Source organism: Canis lupus, chromosome X (genome assembly GCF_011100685.1).
Source record: "Canis lupus familiaris isolate Mischka breed German Shepherd chromosome X, alternate assembly UU_Cfam_GSD_1.0, whole genome shotgun sequence".
Lineage (NCBI taxonomy): Eukaryota > Metazoa > Chordata > Mammalia > Carnivora > Canidae > Canis > Canis lupus.
Window position 1 is genome coordinate 19,197,167 of NC_049260.1, and position 20,113 is coordinate 19,217,279.

Consider the following 20,113-nt stretch of genomic DNA (forward strand, 5'->3'; position numbering starts at 1 on the left):
CCACAGGACTAATGTGCATGGGCAAGGGTGCTCAGCTTCAGGCATCATGAAAATGAAAATTAAAACCAAAAGGAGACACCCGTGACTGCTCACCAGAATGGTAAAAATTTCAGACTGATAAATACTAAGCACTGCTGAGGATATGGGGCAACTAGGACTTTCACCCATTGCTGGTGGGAATGTAAAATGGTACAATCACTTTGGAGAACTTTAAATATATGCTTACTTTCTGATCCCCAAATTCCACCCCTGGGTCTGTCTATCCACCCAGCGGTATCCTGAGGCTGGCTCCCCCTACTGGCCCCTGAAAGCTGCTTTGCCATATCTCTTCCTAACTGACATCCCCTAGGTAGCTTGAAATTGGCCACAGTGGAGATATTTACAAATGCTTAGGAATCAGAGCTGTTTTTGTGAGAGAATTTACTGTTAAACACGTAGCAATGCGCCACTATATATACCTGAAAGAAAAGACTGCGTATGTCCACCAAAGGATTTGCACAAGAATGTTCACGGCAGTTTTATTTATAAAAACCCCAAACTGGAAACAAACCAAAACGTCCTCCAGCAGGAGAGAAAAATAAATTCTGCTATCTTCATGCAGTGAAATACTACACAACAAAAATAAATGACAGCCTACTGATAAACACGACATGGATGAATATCACAAGCTGTGGGTTGAGTAAAAGGCGGCAGACGCAAAACAGTACATGCGGCATGGTTCGATTTATCAGAAGCTCAGGAATAAGCAAAGCTCATCAATGTTGACAGAAATCAGAATGATTTTGCCCTGGGGGTTGTGGGGGTATCGACTGGGAAGGGGAATGATGGAGCCTTCTGGGGGCTGTAGTTAACCTGTCTTGATCTGAGCAATACTTATGTATAGGTATGTACTTGTGAAATTCACTGAGCTCTACACTTGAGATTTGCATCCTTTACTATAGAAATGTTATACCTCAATAATGAAGAGTATACACACACACATTCTCTTCAGTGATCCTGTTAATAAGGTGCAAGAGTGAGACTACCATCCCAGCAGTGCAGAACATCTAGTGATGGTGAGGAACGACAAGAAAGACGGCCTGAATCTTGGCAGACAAGTCGGCTCAGTTTTCCTGACATCCGACACACTGCCATCATGGAGCCTTTCCACACCTGAACCGGCAGCAGGGCCGACGCATGAAGAATCTGCCTCCACCAGCACGTACTCCCCAGGCACATCACTGCCTGGGAAGGAATCCAGTGAACACATCAGCTGTCTCTCCCACACACCGACCGCCATAACAGCAGAAATCCAGAAATGTAAAGATAGGGACTCTCATCCAACTTGGGCAACATTCCAGCATTTGCTGTCAACAGAGAACACCGAAGCCTGAGACCTTACCTGCTGACATACTCCAGAAGGATGCAAAGAGGCTGCTGTGTCTCTGAGTGTTTTTTTTTTTTTTCCAAATAAAGTAAAAGCCAAAGAAATGCTTGCTTTATCATCAGCAAGAAGAAAGAGGAGAGATCATGTCACTTCGCAGTTCCCTGTTCCCGGCAGGATGCAGGCCTAAGCCATTCTTGATGAGTTATGGTGCCTTCTGGTCATCCGTATACCCTGGACCCAACATGTGATTAGCTTTAAACCTTAATGAAAAGATTGGACTATATCCCAAATGAGGGGGAAGTGCAGCTGACAGCATCGGCATCTACATTCATGAACTTAGCAGAGCCACTGGAGAAATTTCTGTTGTGTACCTACTGTATGTAGTTGGGCATCATCCCCAAAAATGTGTCCACCATCAAAAGACTGAGTATGAAGAAGAGCTCGAAAGATATTAACTTTACTCCCTAAGGGTTGTTTTATTTTGACATGACCATATTGGTGTTTGGGGGGGGGTTGTGGTGGGGGGCTCTAAATACTTTTTTTTTAAGTTCTTATTTAAATTCCAGTTACTTGACATACAGGGCAGTATTAGTTTCAGGTATACAACATAGCGATTCAGTACTTCCATACAACACCCGGTGCTCATCAGAACAAGTGCCTTCCTTCATCCTCATCACCTTTTTCACCCGTCCCCCACCCCCTCCCCTCTGCTGACCAGCAGTGTATTCTCCAGTTAGGAGTCTGCTGCATTTGACTAAATAACTGTATTTGAATACACAGGAAATTAGCACTTGGTTTTAGAATGCTTTAGTGTTTTAGTGAGAACAATAGAAAACTCTAATTCCAGAGGCACTGACCATTGTTAGACATTATCTCAGTTTGGGATCCCCCAGGCGCAGACCTTGAAACAAGAAATTAAGTAAAGGTAGTTAGTTTGTTTGGGAGGTGAAGGGCAACCAGAAACAGGGGGCGGGGGAGGAGGGGAGCACAGGGTAGCAAGACAGGAGGGGGAAGGAGCCTCAAAGGCTGTGTGATCAGGTAGGCCAAGGCTGGAAGCAAGTGGAGCACCCCCCCCCGCCCTCCCCCCAAGCTCTGGGAAGCGATTTCAAACACACTCACCCATGAATAGTCCCACCCATGGGGAGGGAAACCAGGTATTTCTATGCCAACTCCCATCTGTCATTGGTTGAAGTCTGTTCCCAGGGGGTGTTAATGCCCCAGAACTTCTGGTCTGCCGAGCAGATGGCAAAGTGGGCTCTCTGACAAAGAAGCATGGGTGCTGGCATTTGCAGTCAGGCAGGTGTGCTCTCAAGAGGTAAGCACTAGAGGATATGAACAGGATGCCAAGTGCATCTGCTACAGAAGAACTTGAAGCAATTGGCCAAGAACTTCTGTACTTGTGTGGTCTGTGACTGCACTTTAGCAGCGTACATGCAGACAAGTCCAAGGCCACATGACAGCTAGGTCTGCACATTTATAAACCGACAACTGATAGATGGCACATTAAGACCCAGACCTAGGAAATGCAGCTCAAATGTTTAATCGGTACCATGGAGCTAAACGTTGTCATCAGATTTGACTACCTGGCTTACTCCCCAGGCTAAGCTGTCCAGATCTCTGGAAAGGTAGAGACACCCATGTTCTTCCTGTTTCATGCCAGTATGTCCACTGTGGTTCAGATCTTTTCCGTCTCCCTGCCTCTGCTCTCCAACCTTCCCAGTCTCCCACACTGCAGATAGAGTCATCTCCCACAGTTCTGATCATCTCGTCCCCTGCTTGAAACTCTTCATTGGCCCCCAGCGACCTGCAGGACGAAGTCTGTCTCTCACGTTTAGCAAACAAGGCCCTGTGTGATTTGGACTCAGCCTCCAGCTCTCCTGTTTTCTCTCACCAGCCTGAACCACTTCCATTTCCCCTGATACCCATTTTGTGCCTCTCAGACTTTGCCCATAGTGTCTCCACCAGTTCCATACTCCCATGCCAAGCTTCTGCCTGCGGTTAATTTCTCTTCATTCTTCAGGTGCCAATTTATAAGTCACTTCCTCCAACAAGTCTTCCCTGGTGCCTGAGAGGTTGCCACAGGTGCTCTTCCCTTACCATCTAGCACTTCTCCCATATTAGAACTCCATGCAAATCTTGAAATTGCCTTGCTGTTGTCTGTATCTCTTAGAGTTTGAATGTTCTGTGAAGGCAGAGCCCTATCTGTCTTGTTCACGCAGCTTGACGTCAGATTAACTAATAGCTACTAATAAGTATTCACTGAATGGGTGAATAGGAAGATCTTCCCTCAACTGGTCCCACTTCCTCTCCAACTTTGTATTTCATTGTGCCCCTCCCACTGCTACACACATGCTGTGCACTTGTACATGCACACACTCGAACATATACTAGTCTCTCTGTAGCCCCATTACACCCCCTAGCTACGTCTATCATGGAATTGCAACACTCCATTTTGTGGTTTGCATGTGCTAACCAATTCTGAGACTCTGCCTGAAGTCCTTCTGCTAGACTCTAAGTTTCTTGAGGGTAAAACTACGTCTTGATGTTCTTTATCTTCCCAGGGTTTTTTTTTTCCCCCAGGGTTTATATTAATATCCTACATAGTGTAGGCAATACAGGTTGAGTAAATGGTTCATTGCCATAATTGGTAATGAAATAGAGACAGCTTTCTCCCAACAAAGCAGAAATGCTCTGGTCTCCCACCTGCTGCCTATCTGAGGCCCATCACAGACTTTACATGTGCAAGCCTTGAAAAATTTAATCAGCCAAATTTGTGAGCCACTGCCAGCATTAAACCAAGACAGAATCACCCAGAGTGGCATCTTTGGGCACGAAAGCAATCTTTGCTCCTTCCTGGGTGAAGCCACATCACTGAGAAAACCAAGTGGAAGCCATCTGCCTATTCCAGCATGGCTGGTGCTGGTGTCCTTAGGGCAGGTATATGGAATGTTCTGAGGATGCTAAAGATGCACTTCACCTCTGCATTAGAGAGCAGAACTGGGCTACATGAAAGCCAAATTCTGCAAAACATCAGAGCCTTACCATGGAGGGAAGTTGCAGTGGTGGGAGAAGGGGAAGTAGTCAGAAATGGAAGTAGTTTTCCCAGATGCCTTTTCCTGGAGGACTGTGATTACAGGTTAGTGTCACCTACAGTAAAAGTCTAGGTTCCATCAGCAGTGATGGGTCTGCAAACCAAAGGATTTCCATCGCATGCCCACAGTGAGGCATAAATAGATGAAGTCATATCAGTAGTCACATCCTCTGAGACACTCATAGGTAAGGAGAACATCCTGTTTTGCTTGTGATGGTCCCACATTATGCCTGGTGTTTCCATGAAATTAACAGTGCCCTCCTGCACTCTCAATGTTCTCAGTGTTCCAATCTGGATGATAAATTATATGATCACCCTGCCCACTGACAGCATTAACATGGGGTGGGGACACAGAATCTTCAAATAGACATGACATTGGACATAGGTACATGAGAATTTTTATATTCATCTCTAAACTTTTCTGTATTTAAAAAGAATTCCCCTCCAAAAATATAAATCCAACAAATACACAATAAAAATTCAAGCTACTCTATAATTAAGTATAATAATTATTTCAGTACCCAATCTCCTACCTAAATTGTTTCTCTGCTCTTATATTTTTTAGATTATACTCTAACCATATCCATTTATCTAATGAGATCAGCCATTTGTCTGCAGTGTGTAAGCGACAGGACTAAATTCAATGTCATCTGTTTATTTAAGATGGAAATGATATGCATGTAGCACAGTAGCCTTTGGGTACAAATGAAGTATCATTCAATGTCACCAGAGAAAATATAAATCAGCAAGAAGGAACAAACACAGAAGGTGCAGTCAATATATCTTTGTTGGGCTTCCAGTATGTGCCAGGGATACAGGATGGAGAAAACAGAGCCCTTGCCCTCATGAAGAGTATATATCCTGGTGTTAAACAGCCTTTGGGGAGGGGTGATACCCACATCCTGTAGTATCCCCAACTTCAATCCAGAATTTTGCAATAAATTCCCAAATTGCCAGTCCTTTCTACTAGTATGTTCTGTAGAGTATTGTTTTTTCTCTTTTCCTTCTGCATGTGCGTGGGGCAGGAGGCGGACAGTGACACAGGAAACATTCAAGACAGAAAGGATGCTATTCAGACTGATGAAAGTCTCCTCTCTTTACACATCTGTCTTCTTCATCTCCAGTCGTGCATGCCTGTCATTGGTAACGGGGTTGTGGCTTCTCCCTGAGGTTTGTGTTGTCAATGTCCAGCATTTGCTGGGCCTCGGTGTTCAGTACTTGAGTCTTGCAGCTTCCGCAAGGATGCTTTGTCATGTTCTACCCCTTGACTTTGCTACATCACCACCACTTTCAATTCAAGATTGCTGCTAAACATCTGACACTGTGGCTGGACTGTGCTGAAGCCTAATACCCAAACACAAGTTCATCAGTATCCAAATGGCCAAGGCACAGAAATTAGGTGTGAAGTCTTTACCAAAGGAACTCCCACGAGGGAACAATGTTTCAAGCCCAGGATTTACATGTGGGCTGATCCACATACTAAATCTGTGACCAGGGGCAAGTTATTTAAGCTCATTGAAGCTCAGTTTCCCCACACGCAGATATGGATGTACCATCAACCTGCCTGAGTTGCAACGAGGATTAAATGAGGTAACAGATGCTGCATTCTCTGCACAAAACCCAGCACATAGTAGGCACTTCAAACCTTTTAGTTTCCTCCTTTTGCCCCACCACGGTTCCCTGCCTGGTCTGATGTGCACCATAATCTCAGTAGGCAGTTCACCTGGAAAAGGCGAGACGGCGTGCCCAAGCCAGCATTCGAGCCCAGGCAGACCAAGTCCACCAGGCCAAAATAGGCCACCAACATTAGCACTTCCCAGAAGGGTCAGGGCCAGGGCAAGCTGAATCACACAAACCATCACAGCCTTCACCATCTACTCCACAAGGCCTCTTTTCAGATCCAGAAAAGGAGGGCAGTAGCTGGGGTCACTCCTGTGATTCTTAAAGGCAGTAGTTTTGTTAGAGAAGCTTGATAACAAAACAAAAAAATATTTCCAGTGAAAAATGCACTATCACATGATACACTCATTTATGAACTACATCATGTGCTCAGTCTCGTAAAGCTCATGGTCCATCATTCAGGAGTGTCATGACCATGTCATTAGGTGGGAATTTTTTTCTTAGTTCTTTTATCAGCCATAATTTACACAGTTCTCAAGTTCAGTGCTTATTAGAAACTTAGTAAATCATTGGAAGGAAAAAAAAATGCCAAAGGAGTTCATTCGATAGAGACACTTTTTCATAATTTTGTAGATTGAACATCGTTATTAATTATTGGCAGTTTCAAGTATTTCAAGGATGTGGGTTCTATGGCATTTGACTTTTCTTAAACCAAAACTGCTAAAAGTGTGAATTCTGATTGCATGCAGGCTTTGCATGCTCATCATGCAGTCTTATTTGTGGATGTGTGAGATCTTTCCCAGCACAGAACTGTTGTCTTTTTCCTAAAAGCCTGTCCTGGTACCACCAAACTGTACCTTGAAAGCCTAATAAACTTGTCTGGTACTCCAATGAGGGGAGCCCCAGTTCTGTTAGGACTCTTGGAAAGGAAGAGGGGCCAGGAAGGGGCAAGAATAGACCCTCACCGGAGGTCAGTTGTTAACTACATACAATTGCCAATACTAAACCACTCTGTTACCTACAGAAATGGCCATTCCATATGGCTTAATCCAATCATAAATTCCCAGGTAGACACCTTTTAGATCTTACCACACTTGACCCTCATAGTGACCCTATGACCCCACTTTACAGATAACGAAACTGAATTAAATGCCTAGTCATTGTTTTAGTTTGGGTTCCTCTAAAAGTTGACCCAGAGTCAAGGACTCAAAACAAGTAGTATATCTGGAAGACAATCCCAGGAAGCACCGATAAGAGAATGGCAACATATAGCAGGGAAGGCGAGCAGTAAGTTATAGGGCCCTTGTCAAGCTATTTACCCTCTGTCCAATGGTAGCCTAATCCTGCTGAGGAACTCTGAGAATCCATGAGGAACACGTGCCACAGACTCACCCAACCTTGGGGACAGGGAGCCGGGGTATTTATACAAACTGTTTTTAGTCCTAGCTCCAGGCTGCTTGGGACTAAGATAGCATGTTAATGCCCCAGGACTTTCACATCAGGCTGAAAGTAGGGCCAGTGTATGCTGAAGTCGTGAGAAGACAGGGCCCAGTCGTGCCTGCAATGGTCCCTTAGGTAGAACTGACAGAGGAAGAATTTGAACTTGGGGCATTCTGACCTCAGAACCCATGTCTTTCCCACTAAAGCGCAAAATATCCTCAAAACCCAGGAAAGATCAGGGCCTACAGAACTATTCAGGAACCAACTCTAGGTCATATGTGGACAGCTCTTTTTTTTTTGGCAGAAAAAAGAGCACTGCATGCTTCCCTGCTGTACAATAACTGCAGTCACCTTCATTGCCCTCTAGAATTTACCAAATGCACACATTCTATCACTTCCTTTGGCCCGCCTCTTGCCCATGAGACAGACTAAAATCCACTGAGTCACAAGATTATTATATTCATATATTTACTCCATAACTACTGAGTACATGTAGTAGGAACTGTCCTTTGCAGTGAAGATGTAGACCAAATGGACAAATACACCAGCATGGTATAACTCCTGTTCTAGTGGGGGCAGCGGAATAAAGAAACAGAGATGCGTAATGTAACATCCTATCACAGTGCAGTAAAAAACTCTTTTTTTTAAAGATTTTATTTATTTATTCATGATAGACATAGAGGGAGAAAGAGGCAGAGACACAGGCAGAGGGAGAAGCAGGCTCCATGCAGGCAGCCTGATGTGGGACTTGATCCCGGGACTCCAGGATCGCGTCCTGGGCCATAGGCAGGCGCTAAACCATTGAGCCAACCAGGGATCCCGTAAAAAACTCTTAAGAGAAAAAATGATGGTGATGACGAAGGATACTATTCTTTTTAATTGAGGGTGGGAAGCCAATTACATCGGAGCAGGGAAGTGAAAGAAGCAAGGCTGTGTGGAGAAAGGACATTCCCTACAGAGTTAAGAGATGGTGAGACATGAGTCCCAAGATGTCAGCAAGGACAGTGTACCATCTTGTTGGCTACAGTCAGGACTTAGGTGTTGGTTCTCAGTGCCATGAGGAACCATTGGAGGATTTAGAGCAGGGAAGTGCCATGATATATATCCTTAAAGGCTCATTTTTTAAAAATTTATCTGTAAGTCATGTGGTCAGCAAGCCACAAAACCAGGATTTAAATTCAAGTCTTCTGACTCCTGATCCAGTGCTCTTCCCACTCAGGTTTCACGGTCATTTTCCAGACCTGGGTGTCCTTGGTACTGTTTTTCCTGTCCCTTAAAGACTTATTTGTGCTCTCCTGACCAAATCTTAAAACTGCTGTTGCATATTCCCCAGGCATATGGCTCTTTGGGACTTCTCTTTGCCTCTTGGCCAATCAGCTTTAACATTCTCCCATTTCTGAGAGCATCCTGTCATCTTACAGATAGTCAGCAAAACTCATGACCTACAAAATTGCTCCACCAGAGCCCAATCCTGACCATGAAAGTGAAGTGAGGACAATGGGATTAAAAGATAACCACCCTGGGCAGCCCAGGTGGCTCAGCGGTTTAGCACCTGCCTTCAACCCAGGGCATGATCCTGGAGACCGGGGATCGAGTCCCACACTGGGCTCCCTCCAGGGAGCCTGCTTCTCCCTCTGCCTCTCTCTCTCTCTCTCGCTCTCTCTCTCTCTGTGTGTGTGTGTCTCATGAATAAATAAATAAAATCTTTAAAAAAAAAAAACCACCCTAATCAGAAAGTTTAACATAGCACATTTCCAAGGGTCTTTTCATGGTATCAATGGATTTTTTTTAGTTAAGACCACATGAAAATTTGCCCCAGACTATGGAAATAGAGGTTACCCAATCTCTGCTTCAACACATTGTCTTTCTCCTCCAGACCAATGTGGAATTGGGCCAAAGTTGCAAGGAGATTTTATACTTGCCTTTTCCTTCATCATCACTGTTTTTGGTTTCTAAAATCCCAGATTTATTCACTTCAGATCGAAAGCTGGATTGCTTTTTCAGCCAAGGCTGCAAAGACAAACAGCCTGTTTGAGGAATTACAATGTGGGGCTCTCTCTTGGCTGCTTTTTAGTGTCAACATCAGCAACAACAGTGTTTACCCCCCGGTGGTAAAGCAAGGAGAACAGACACATCCCACTCTCCCAGAGCTCCACTGACTCTATGGTATTGACAGAAGTAACCATTTTCTCTTGTCACTCGGAGCAGGTCAGCCTGACACTGGGCACACATGTATAGAAGAAGCGTGTAGACAGATAGTCACTTGTTTGGCTACATCCACAGCTTAAATTTGGTGTCCTCCAAACATGTAATGTTTCAAAGGCAGAATGATATTTCTGTTCACTTATTAAGGGATGACTAACTTGCTTTTGGCTGCGCTACAAATGAATCACGGTAACAATCCCCAACTTGCGACTTCTGGTGTTCTGATGTAATGCTCTTCTATTAAAAGAAGAGGAAAGAGAGTGGGTGAGAGTGAGATCATGCAAAGACAGGACATAACACTGAGGGAGCTAGCGTAATTGCTGAACTGCGGAGACCAGGTCCATCCACTTCAAGCTGTTTTCTCGTGTCCTGGGTGAGGATCCCTTGCCAGTCAGTTCTTACCCATCTACAGTTGCAGAATATAGGCCCAGATCATGACGTGGAATTTGGAACGATTCGACGAAGAAAATATTTCATTTGGGGGTGAAAACCAGATATTCCTTGAAAGCAGTTTTAAAGCCATTTTGATTTAGTGCCACTTTGAAGGTAGTTATTTGGGGACAAATGATAGAAGTTAGAAAAGCTAACTAACCAACCTCCCTTTTTAAAGTGTTTTAATGGGGGTGCCTGGCTGGCTGGCTGGCTGAGCGGGTAGAGCAGGTGACTCTTGATCTTAAGGTTGTAAAGTTCAAGCTCCACCTTGGGTGTAGAGATTACTTAAAAATCAAAACCTTTAAAAAAATTTTTTTTTCATGAATGCAGCTTATGTGTGACAGGCAGAAGGAGGGGGTAGGAAGTCAAGGAAAGGAAGGCAGCTGCTAAAGGTGGATCATCAGACCGATTCCCTCTGGGGAGCTGGGGACCCTCACCTCCTACCAATCTTGCCTCCCAGGCCGGGGGAGAAGTGGGGGGTTGGACAGCTTGTGGCTGCTCCCAGAGCCTGTTAATTGCCCTGCCTGGCAGAGTGGCCCTCTGGTCTTGACTCTCCACCTTTGCAATAAAAAAAAGAATACAAAGACGAGCCGAAAGGTGTGAAAGATCCCGACAGTGCACGGGGATTTTTCCTGTGTTAATCACTACTCACTCGGGAGCAGACACTTCCTTCCTCCCAGACCCCTTCTGTACTCTCTACAAGGTGCCCCTGCTGTCTTCTGAGGAAGATCTGAGTGTGCCAAGGAGAAGCAGAGAGGAAATTAAACTCTGGCCTGTCGTGACCAGCAGCCCACACTGGCTTTGTCCCAGGCTCTGGCAGAAGGGGATTAGAAGAGCCAGTGCTTCCCCAGAACGGGAAATCACTCAGAGGAGGGAGTCTTTTTTTTTTTCTTCAGTAAACCTATTTTCCCTACTCTGTGGTTTTCTTTCTGGGTTTCATCTACCATCAGATCTGTCATTGACCTAGAAAGAACTTCAGTGTGTTGGAAAAGCATACTTCAAGCAGCTATAATAAATCTCAAATTGATATTTATGAAGTTAACTTTCACTCAGCATCTGATCATGTAGTATGTGGATGTCACTCATCTTAGAATTATGTCGTGTGAGAACCAAAAGGGTCTGTCCGTAAAGATTAGCTAAACCAACCTCCTGTTTTTTTACTGATAAATCCGAGACCTGAAGGAATGACATTCTTTAGGGTCTCTGACACTCCCACGTAAGTAGCGGAAGCCAGACTTGAAGACAAAACTCCTTATTACTGGATTCCATTGTGTCCCACAGCATTTCTGCCTAGTAAGCCTGTCTATGAAAAGTTTTATTTGGCAACCACAGAGGCTGCATGGAGAACAAGAAAAGTCAGTAAGCTCAAAACCCATCCCCTTCGCTACCTGTTGATATTGTCACCTATAGATACTGCCATCTATAGATGAGCTTTGGCTGTCTGGATTATGTCTGGTCTCTTCTTAATGGGCCCCAGATCCCCAAGTATGGCCATCCCACAGCTTGGTCACAGCCATGGCCAATCATCTGAACTGGGCGAGCTGACGGAGCACCTCTCCCCAAATCCTCTCTGTCCCCACCCAAAGTTGTGCTGGGCTAGGGCCACATGGCCTGCCGCTTGCCATCCACAAGATCCCACCCCTGCCCTTCATTCACTGGGTCAGCATAGGTGGGCTTCTGACATTCTTTAGATCTCAATTGCTCCAGCTATAAAATGAGGATAATCATTTAATCATTTCCATAGAGTCTTGTATCAAATAAAATATTAGAACTTTGAAGAAAGTACTTAGCAGACTACTTACTGTTACTGTTATCATTCCTAACCTGAAGGGTGATGAGGGCAAAGAAGCTAACAATTTAAACTGTATGTTCAGAGCCTGGGAATGAATCTCCATTTAACATTCAGTCCTGGCCTCTTTGGCAGCAAATACAGAACAGAAAATATTGTGATCGGGATTGACATTGGATTAGACTTTACTAGCACAAAATGCTTGGCATTGTCTACTGTTAGAATATTCTTTTTGTTTTGAATGTTGTATCTCTTCTGTGATTTCCCATGTGTGAGCACAGGCTTACTACATTCAGAGAAATTATCCTATTATTGACAACAATATCCTATTATGGTAAATTTGATGAGTATTTACTGAATGTGTGTTGAGTGAATTATCTAGAACCTATACACAGTTATGGAAACATGGATTATGTGTAGATTCACATGATAGATTCCAACTATACTAAGGTCAGGACTACTACTTTGTGTCACTTGCGCTTGTTTTTTTCTGAGGGCCTCTTCCTGAGCTCACCAATAAGCTTGTGTAGCTAGAGGTTGTCCATTTTGTAGATGGAGGTGTCTCCGTCACCATTTCACTATCATGGTTTGATCTTTCCCCGGCTTGCTTTCCCCCTTCTGGCTCCAAGAAAAGACATTAATTTAAAGACAAAAATGAAGTCACTATAAACTAACAACTAACCTGTTATCATTTTCACTTTCATTTTCCAGTGCAGAAATTTCAAGTAAGTATACAGAAAAACAAAACAAAACAAAACAAAACAAACAAACAAAAAAAACAGCAACACAGCTTCAATCTCTGGCTTCCTTTTTTTCCCCAGGGAATATATCTAAGAACGCCTACTAATGTCTCTGTTGTCTTAAGTGGGGCTCCTTTAGGAGGTTAAATCAGAGCACTCTAAAACCCTACACAGGCTGACACCCAGGTAGCATGTCAATGTACCTGCCAATGGCAAAGTGGATGGCCAAGACTAGATTGTGTGTGTACTTGACATGTAGTCATAAGAACCAAAGATCAGAACTGAGGACTCTCAGAAGCCACAGAAGGGAGTCTCAGTTCTCCATGCCTCTTATTATCCTCTCACCTCTTATCCCACAGTAGAAACCCACAGACACCTCCTGCCAGGTAGGCGGCCTCAGCCAACACCCCCTCTCTGGATGCTTTGTCACTCAGCATCTCCCTGCCACTCAGAAGCAAGAGTGACACATGTTCTACCCACCTCTCCATTGGAAATTCAAAGCAGCTGCATCTCACAGAAGCTCTGGTACTGAGAATTAAGAAACATTCCTTCTCAAACTTCACTAAGAACTCCTTTCTCCCAAGTCTCCATCCTATGATCTGGTGTACAGGAGTTAACATGGTGCATGCTTTCTTTGGCCTATGGTCTCAGGGATCATAGCAGCAGACCTTCAGAGTTGGCACATCATTAAATAGTTTAAAACTCCCCACCCAGCAGTGCATGGTCGCCTTAGAGAATGGATGGAAACTATCCCTTTGCTATAACTGGGTTCAGCCCTGTGGCTTAACACCATCTTATTTGGCAATCTTTTTCTCTTGACATATTTAGTAATCACTCTAAGGGAGATTTATTAGACTGCTCATAGGAACAAACAATGCACTAAATATTACACATATGCATGCTTTCAATACCACTCCTTTTCTAGCCTATTCTGAATCTTTCCCCAAAGTGTTTCTTTGAACACTTATCAAAACTCTCTCTTGTCTTTAAATTCCTCTTGGCTCTTCCCTCCCCTAAAATAACTTTATATTTCAGATTTATTTTTGTAGTTAGAAGTTCTTTTAATCAAAATTTACTGGGCCATGCTTAGAGAAGAATGGATAAAATGGATACACTCAGTTTAAGATCATTGAAGATATCGTGCCCATCATTAATCCCAAAGCACCAAAACAAAAATTTAGCATATGGTAAGGGTTTTGTGAAAATAATCCCTTAGGTATCTCTGGGAGATCAAAAGTGTGTGTGTGTGTGTGTGTGTGTGTGTGTGTGTGTGTAGGAAAGAACTCAAAATTTTCAGCCAAACATAATATAGTGAAGCATTTCCTGAACCTGAGGGCTGATGCCCATGAGGAGATATGGGGGAGGGTGCGCTGAAAATTAGGATTAGCAACTCATGCTCTGTGCTAACTAGAGGACTTTGACAGCTGGTACCCCTCCGACATTTTCAAAAAGCATAATAAATATCCCACTCACCCTGGCACACGCACAGCAAAATGTCTTCACAAATAATCCATCCAGAGCAGATTTAAGAGAAAATATATCAGGGTCACAGAGATGCTCAGAAGGTTATGAGTAATAATGGCACAGTCACGGTGTGGCAACTGGATGTTAAACTTTATTCCCACTACATATGAAATGTTCTTCTTCACTAGAAGAAGATACACAGTGAGTATCTCTGTGCCTTTGAGAACCCACTCAGTGCTAGCCACAGGCATAATCATTTACTTAACACTCAATTACATGTCTACCACTGGCCTCATTTTGCTGACTGGGCACATTTTACAGAGATAAGGCCTTATTTTCTCACCTTAGACTGTAGAGTACATATACTCCTACATATCTGAACTTGAGCAACTGCGATTTTTTAGGCAACCTTAGCACTTGGCCAGTGAAAGCACCAATTTAAGCATTAGTTGCTAGCAAGAACTTTGATTCAACTACCAGCGTTATTAACCTAGAGGTGTGTGGTGAGGGGCCAGGAGCACAGGTTCCAGAGCCAGGCTACCTGGGTTAGCCTATGTGTCCTTACTATGTGTGGGACCCTGGGCAAGCAACTGTGTCTCACTTTCCTCATTTGTAAAATGAGGCTTTTACTTGTACCTACATCATAGTTTCTTGTAAGGACAAAATGAGTTGATCTGCGTAAAAGGCCTAGAACTGTGCCTGGCATAAAGGAGGAGCTGTTAAATGAGTGCTTGTACTCCCACTGTCCACTGTGACCACAGGTGTATAGAGCTTGGACATGGCAAGTCTGACTTGGGGAGGGGTGTGTAGAATACATCCCACTGTGCTTCTTTAGCATGACCACCATGTATCCCAGCCAGTCTCTCGCTCTTCCGTTTCCCTTCCCATATAAGCAGACAAGGAAAGCCAGAGAATATGAGGTCTCTCAAGGTGAGCCTCCTGCCTTTTATGGCACCGAGTGACAGAATTGGATGGGGAAGTCATTTAGGGGCCCTAGAAGTTGGCAGCAGGGGATGGGCCTACCGAAGACCTCTGCACTTGAAACTGTACCCTAGTTCACTTTGTACATTATATCTTCTAGATGGTGGACGTATGTGAGATTTTCAGACATTTATAGACCAGTTTGGTCACAAATAAAGAAGAGAACCTGTGGAAATAATGCTGTGCCTTAACCCAGCACTGCGCAAACAGTACCTTTATCAGAATCTTCCAGAGAGCTTGTGAAAACCCAGATTCCCAGGCCCCACCCCAGAGCTTTCTGATTTAGCAGGTCTGACATGGAGCCTGACAGTTTTCATCTCTGACAAGTTCTCAGCCTCTGCTGATGCTGCTGGTTTTGCATCCTTACTACCTAGTTTCTTTTTATTTATTTATTTTTATTTATTTTTATTTTTTTTAATTTTTATTTATTTATGATAGTCACACACACACACACAGAGAGAGAGAGAGAGAGAGAGAGAGAGAGAGAGAGAGAGAGAGAGGCAGAGACACAGGCAGAGAGAGAAGCAGGCTCCATGCACCGGGAGCCCGATGTGGGATTCGATCCCGGGTCTCCAGGATCGCGCCCTGGGCCAAAGGCAGGCGCCAAACCGCTGTGCCACCCAGGGATCCCCACTACCTAGTTTCTAACCTAAGGTTATAACATTTAATTTGAACTCTTTACCTTAGAGAGGACACAAGTGACTCTGTCACTCCCAAAAAGAGAGATCTGAATCCACAGAGCTAATGCCATGTATTAATGTCTTATTTTTTGGAAATAAACACTGACTTTCATTTTTTCTCCCATAGTTGCATGCTGCTGTGACCAGGATCCAGGTTCCAAGGCCTGGTTTTAATTACACGTTTGCCCACATATGTATCCTGAATAACGATAAGACTTGCATCGTGGATGACATAGTGCATGTTCTGGAGGAGCTAAAGAATGCTCGGGCCACCAACCGGACCAATTTTGCTATCACATACCCGATCACTCACTTAAAGGATGGGAGGGCAGTGTACAACGGACACCAGCTTGGAGGCGTCACTGTGCACAGCAAGGACCGGGTAAAATCCGCAGAGGCTGTCCAGCTCACCTACTACCTGCAGTCAATCAACAGTCTCAATGACATGGTGGCTGAGAGGTGGGAGTCCAGCTTCTGCGACACTGTCCGACTGTTCCAGAAATCCAACAGCAAAGTCAAAATGTACCCTTACACGTCCTCCTCACTGAGGGAAGATTTCCAGAAGACCAGCCGTGTATCAGAACGTTACCTGGTCACCAGCCTGATCCTGGTGGTCACCATGGCCATCCTGTGCTGCTCTATGCAGGACTGCGTCCGCAGCAAACCCTGGCTAGGCCTGCTCGGGTTGGTGACCATAACCCTGGCCACTCTCACCGCGGCCGGGATCATCAATCTTACTGGTGGGAAATACAATTCCACCTTCCTGGGAGTCCCTTTCGTCATGCTAGGTAACTACTGCCCTTCCTTTCTTTTATTTCCTCCTTCTGGTGGTGGTGACTGGGTTCCTAAAAGACAGGGAGTAGCCATCTAACAACTTCGTTTTGTTGATAGTGTCTTCCTTTTGCCCAAAAGCCCTGGAACTGATTCTATAATGTGCTGGCCATTGGCAAGGGGCAACCTTATTTAGTATTTACCAAAATAACTTATGCCACAAGTCTAAAGCCCTGAGTCTCAGCCTTGGTTCTCTGTTAAGTAGCTGTGTGGCAATTAGCAGATATTTATCTTCTCTGGCACCCCATTGTCTTAGGTGGGGCTTCCCCAGAAGCAGACCCTGAAACAAGGATTTAGAGAGAAGAAGTTTATTTGGGAGGTGAGCCCAGGAAGCACCAGCGTGGGAGTGAGAATATGAGTCACAGAAGGAAGAAAATTCAGACTATGTTAATGGGCAGGTTACTGCTTTAGGCACCTGTAGCTCAATCCCACTGGGGGCCTTTGGGAGACTTAACAGAACATACCTGAGAGAGGTCTTCCATGAGGGGTGAGGAAGCCACAATCTGGGCCATGTACCCAGAAACCCTGTGTGATTCATGGACGGCTCTCCCCAAGGAAGACTGAGTACATTCCTGCAGCCACAGAAACCCTCAGGTGGATGGCATGTGTAGTGAGAAGCCTTCTGTGAGCTCAGGAACAGTGAATCGGAGGGCACATGGGTTGGGCACTGACAGGGTCTGCTCCCCTCAGCGTCCCCACCCTATGGATGGAATGGATGGGAGTATCACAAAAGGGGGTGTGATAAATGTACAAGAACTCTGAAAGCAACAAGTGAGACATAAATGAGAAGGTACCTCTTTCTTTGTCCTTGCTGTATAAACTCAGGAGAATGCTTAAAAATGACGGTATGAGAGTCCCAGTATATTTTCTCTCGGGGCTGCAGGAATTTCCTGATAGAGGTAACGATTAAAACAAAGCCAGAGTGATTACAATACAACATCAGTTGCTCTGTTCATCTGGTCCTGAATGTGGCATATCCAGCAAGCCTGACGGCAGGGTTCTTGTGGACCAAGGGTTCCAGGGGCTCACTTCTCCTTTTTTTTTTTTTTAATTTTTATTTATTTATGATAGTCACAGAGAGAGAGAGAGAGAGAGAGAGAGAGAGAGAGGCAGAGACTCAGGCAGAGGGAGAAGCAGGCTCCATGCACCGGGAGCCCGATGTGGGATTCGATCCCGGGTCTCCAGGATCGCGCCCTGGGCCAAAGGCAGGCGCCAAACCGCTGCGCCACCCAGGGATCCCCCTCCCTTTTTGTGACCATTTCTCATTGGTTCCTTTAGCAAAATTAAAATGTCATTGGGAATCAGATACTGACATGACAAATGAAGTGACACTTTTCATTGAATGAGAAAGAACTATGGTTGAGTTCATTAGAATGCCTAATGCCCTGTTTGGGGGGAGCGGAAGGAAAGAAAATAATTTACTTAGGAATCTCAGCTGCATTATGGTTACATTATAAGCAGGGTGGTGGAGTTGCAAGGTCGCGGAATGCGTGCTGCCCTCCATGCTCTGAGGCCTGTGGGAATGCAGACTTAGGCAGTAAAACATACATGGTAGCTCCTGGCAAAGGGGGCGCTGCGGAGACCAAGCAAGTTGCACATTCATCAGATGGCTTGCTTATCGCCGCCAAATACGAGAGAAGGAGGCTGCCATACTTCCTCCCTAATTCAGTCCGTGAAGAAGGCAGCATAACTTGCCTCTTGAACCCCAAGACGTCATGCACCGATGATGGGATCCACGGTGGTTCCTTGAAGACTCAGTGTACCTGGGTAGTAGCTTCCTTGGAGGTTTGAGTCAAGGCTTCTTTAAATGAAGAGGTTTTGCCCATGACTAATTCCATGCTTGGGTTTTATTTTTTGGCTTTTCATTTTAAAAATGCAGCACTTTTATTCTGATTGTTTTTGGGGCAAGAAGAAAAACAGGAATAAGGAAAGAGTGGGGAACTGATGGGAGACAGTGGGTTTTTAAGATCATGAAGAAAGAATGTCAGGGCTAGAAAAAGGATTATTGGCCCAGGTTTGATGACACTCCAAGATGTGACCAGTGAGCCCAAAGTATGATATGCTATTTACAACTTCCTAAAAACTAATTGCATAAAGTAAAATAAAACTTCAATATTTAAAGCTTCCTAAAAATATTTTTTAAGTAAAATAACATAGCAATAGTCAAAACTTCTTAAAACTAATTTCACCAAGTAAAATGAAATGGAATATTAGAAACTTCTCTTAATTAATTTTATTAAGTAAACTAAGTTATGATATTTAAGATTTCTTAAAACTTATTTTTGTACTTCCTAAAGAAGTTTTAAGCATCATAAATAAAAGCACAAAAAGGAACATACCAGCTAGTTATCGGTGCAAAGATGTAAGAGATTGGATGCTGTTAGCTGAGAAGTGGCTTCAGAAAAGTCCACAAATAGTAATGCCACAACTCCACAGAGACTGGCTATCACTGAACTTGACGTCAGAGTTCAATTCAGAAAAATCTGGCATTTGTGGTGAAAGAGAGCAAGCGCTGCAGGTACCCAATGCTTCCTTGTTTGCAATTTGAGAGGAAAGTTACACGCATTGATTTGATGGCAGTTTTCCCTGCTGACAATCAGTATGCAACCTTTCTGTACACTTTCAGCCCAAAGAGATCTCAAATTACTTAGTCACAACATGAAAGGAAGCTATGCATTTTAGTAGCTAAAGGCCCATTTGCAATAAATATTTTGCACCATGTAATGGGTGCTTAATATGCTCATAAAACCAACAGTGCCTGGATTTAGGATGGTCACTTTTCTGTGTTTCGCAGATAAACTTCATTCTCAGAATGTTATTGTGAAATGAAATACAAGCAAAAACATGTTCGTAAATGTTGCAGTTATGGCCAATGTTTAATTCCGGATTTTTGATGACCAGCCCTAAAATGCCACTAAATATTTCAAATGACCAAGGAACAATGCAGTGCTAAGGGTTTTGCAGTATGAGTCCATAAACTGTCCAGTTTTAAATTTTGTCTGTCTATAACATAGAATGTCTATACTTAAACTAAGATTTAAGCAAAACTTCTTGATTTTCTATGTTATATAAATACAGTATCAAATAAAAACTTAAAACTATATGGCCTCATTTAAAAGGAAAAGTATCTTAGAAAAAGTCTTTAATACAGAGATTTCCTTGGCCAACAACAGGTCTATAATGTGATAAACACTATATTTAAAATTCAGCAAACTAAACATTCTCAGTGTGATGCCGGTCACATAAGGCCAGATCCAGCCAAATGCCAAAATGGCAGTAGATTTAGAATGGAAAATTTTAAGACCACGTGTGTCAAGCAGTATTAACCTGACAAAATTCCAGAATAGGAAAGAATTTGGATAAACTCTGAGAGTTCGCCATAATGGGATGTGACTGTGTGTTTCTAGCCAAGATGATACGTGACATCTCTGGCAATAAGAATATATCCTACACAGATGAATCATTTTGGCAATG

The 20,113-nt window shown here is 43.9% G+C and overlaps 1 protein-coding gene across 1 annotated transcript in view; it reads left to right on the top strand.

Annotated features, from left to right (window-relative positions):
• Positions 1-20,113, top strand: part of PTCHD1 (patched domain containing 1) — a 54,762-nt gene that overhangs the window by 20,920 nt on the left and 13,729 nt on the right. Inside the window, exon 2 of the mRNA XM_038587069.1 lies at positions 15,936-16,596. Coding sequence (XP_038442997.1) covers positions 15,936-16,596 — 661 coding nt within the window. The remainder of the gene's footprint in view (positions 1-15,935; positions 16,597-20,113) is intronic.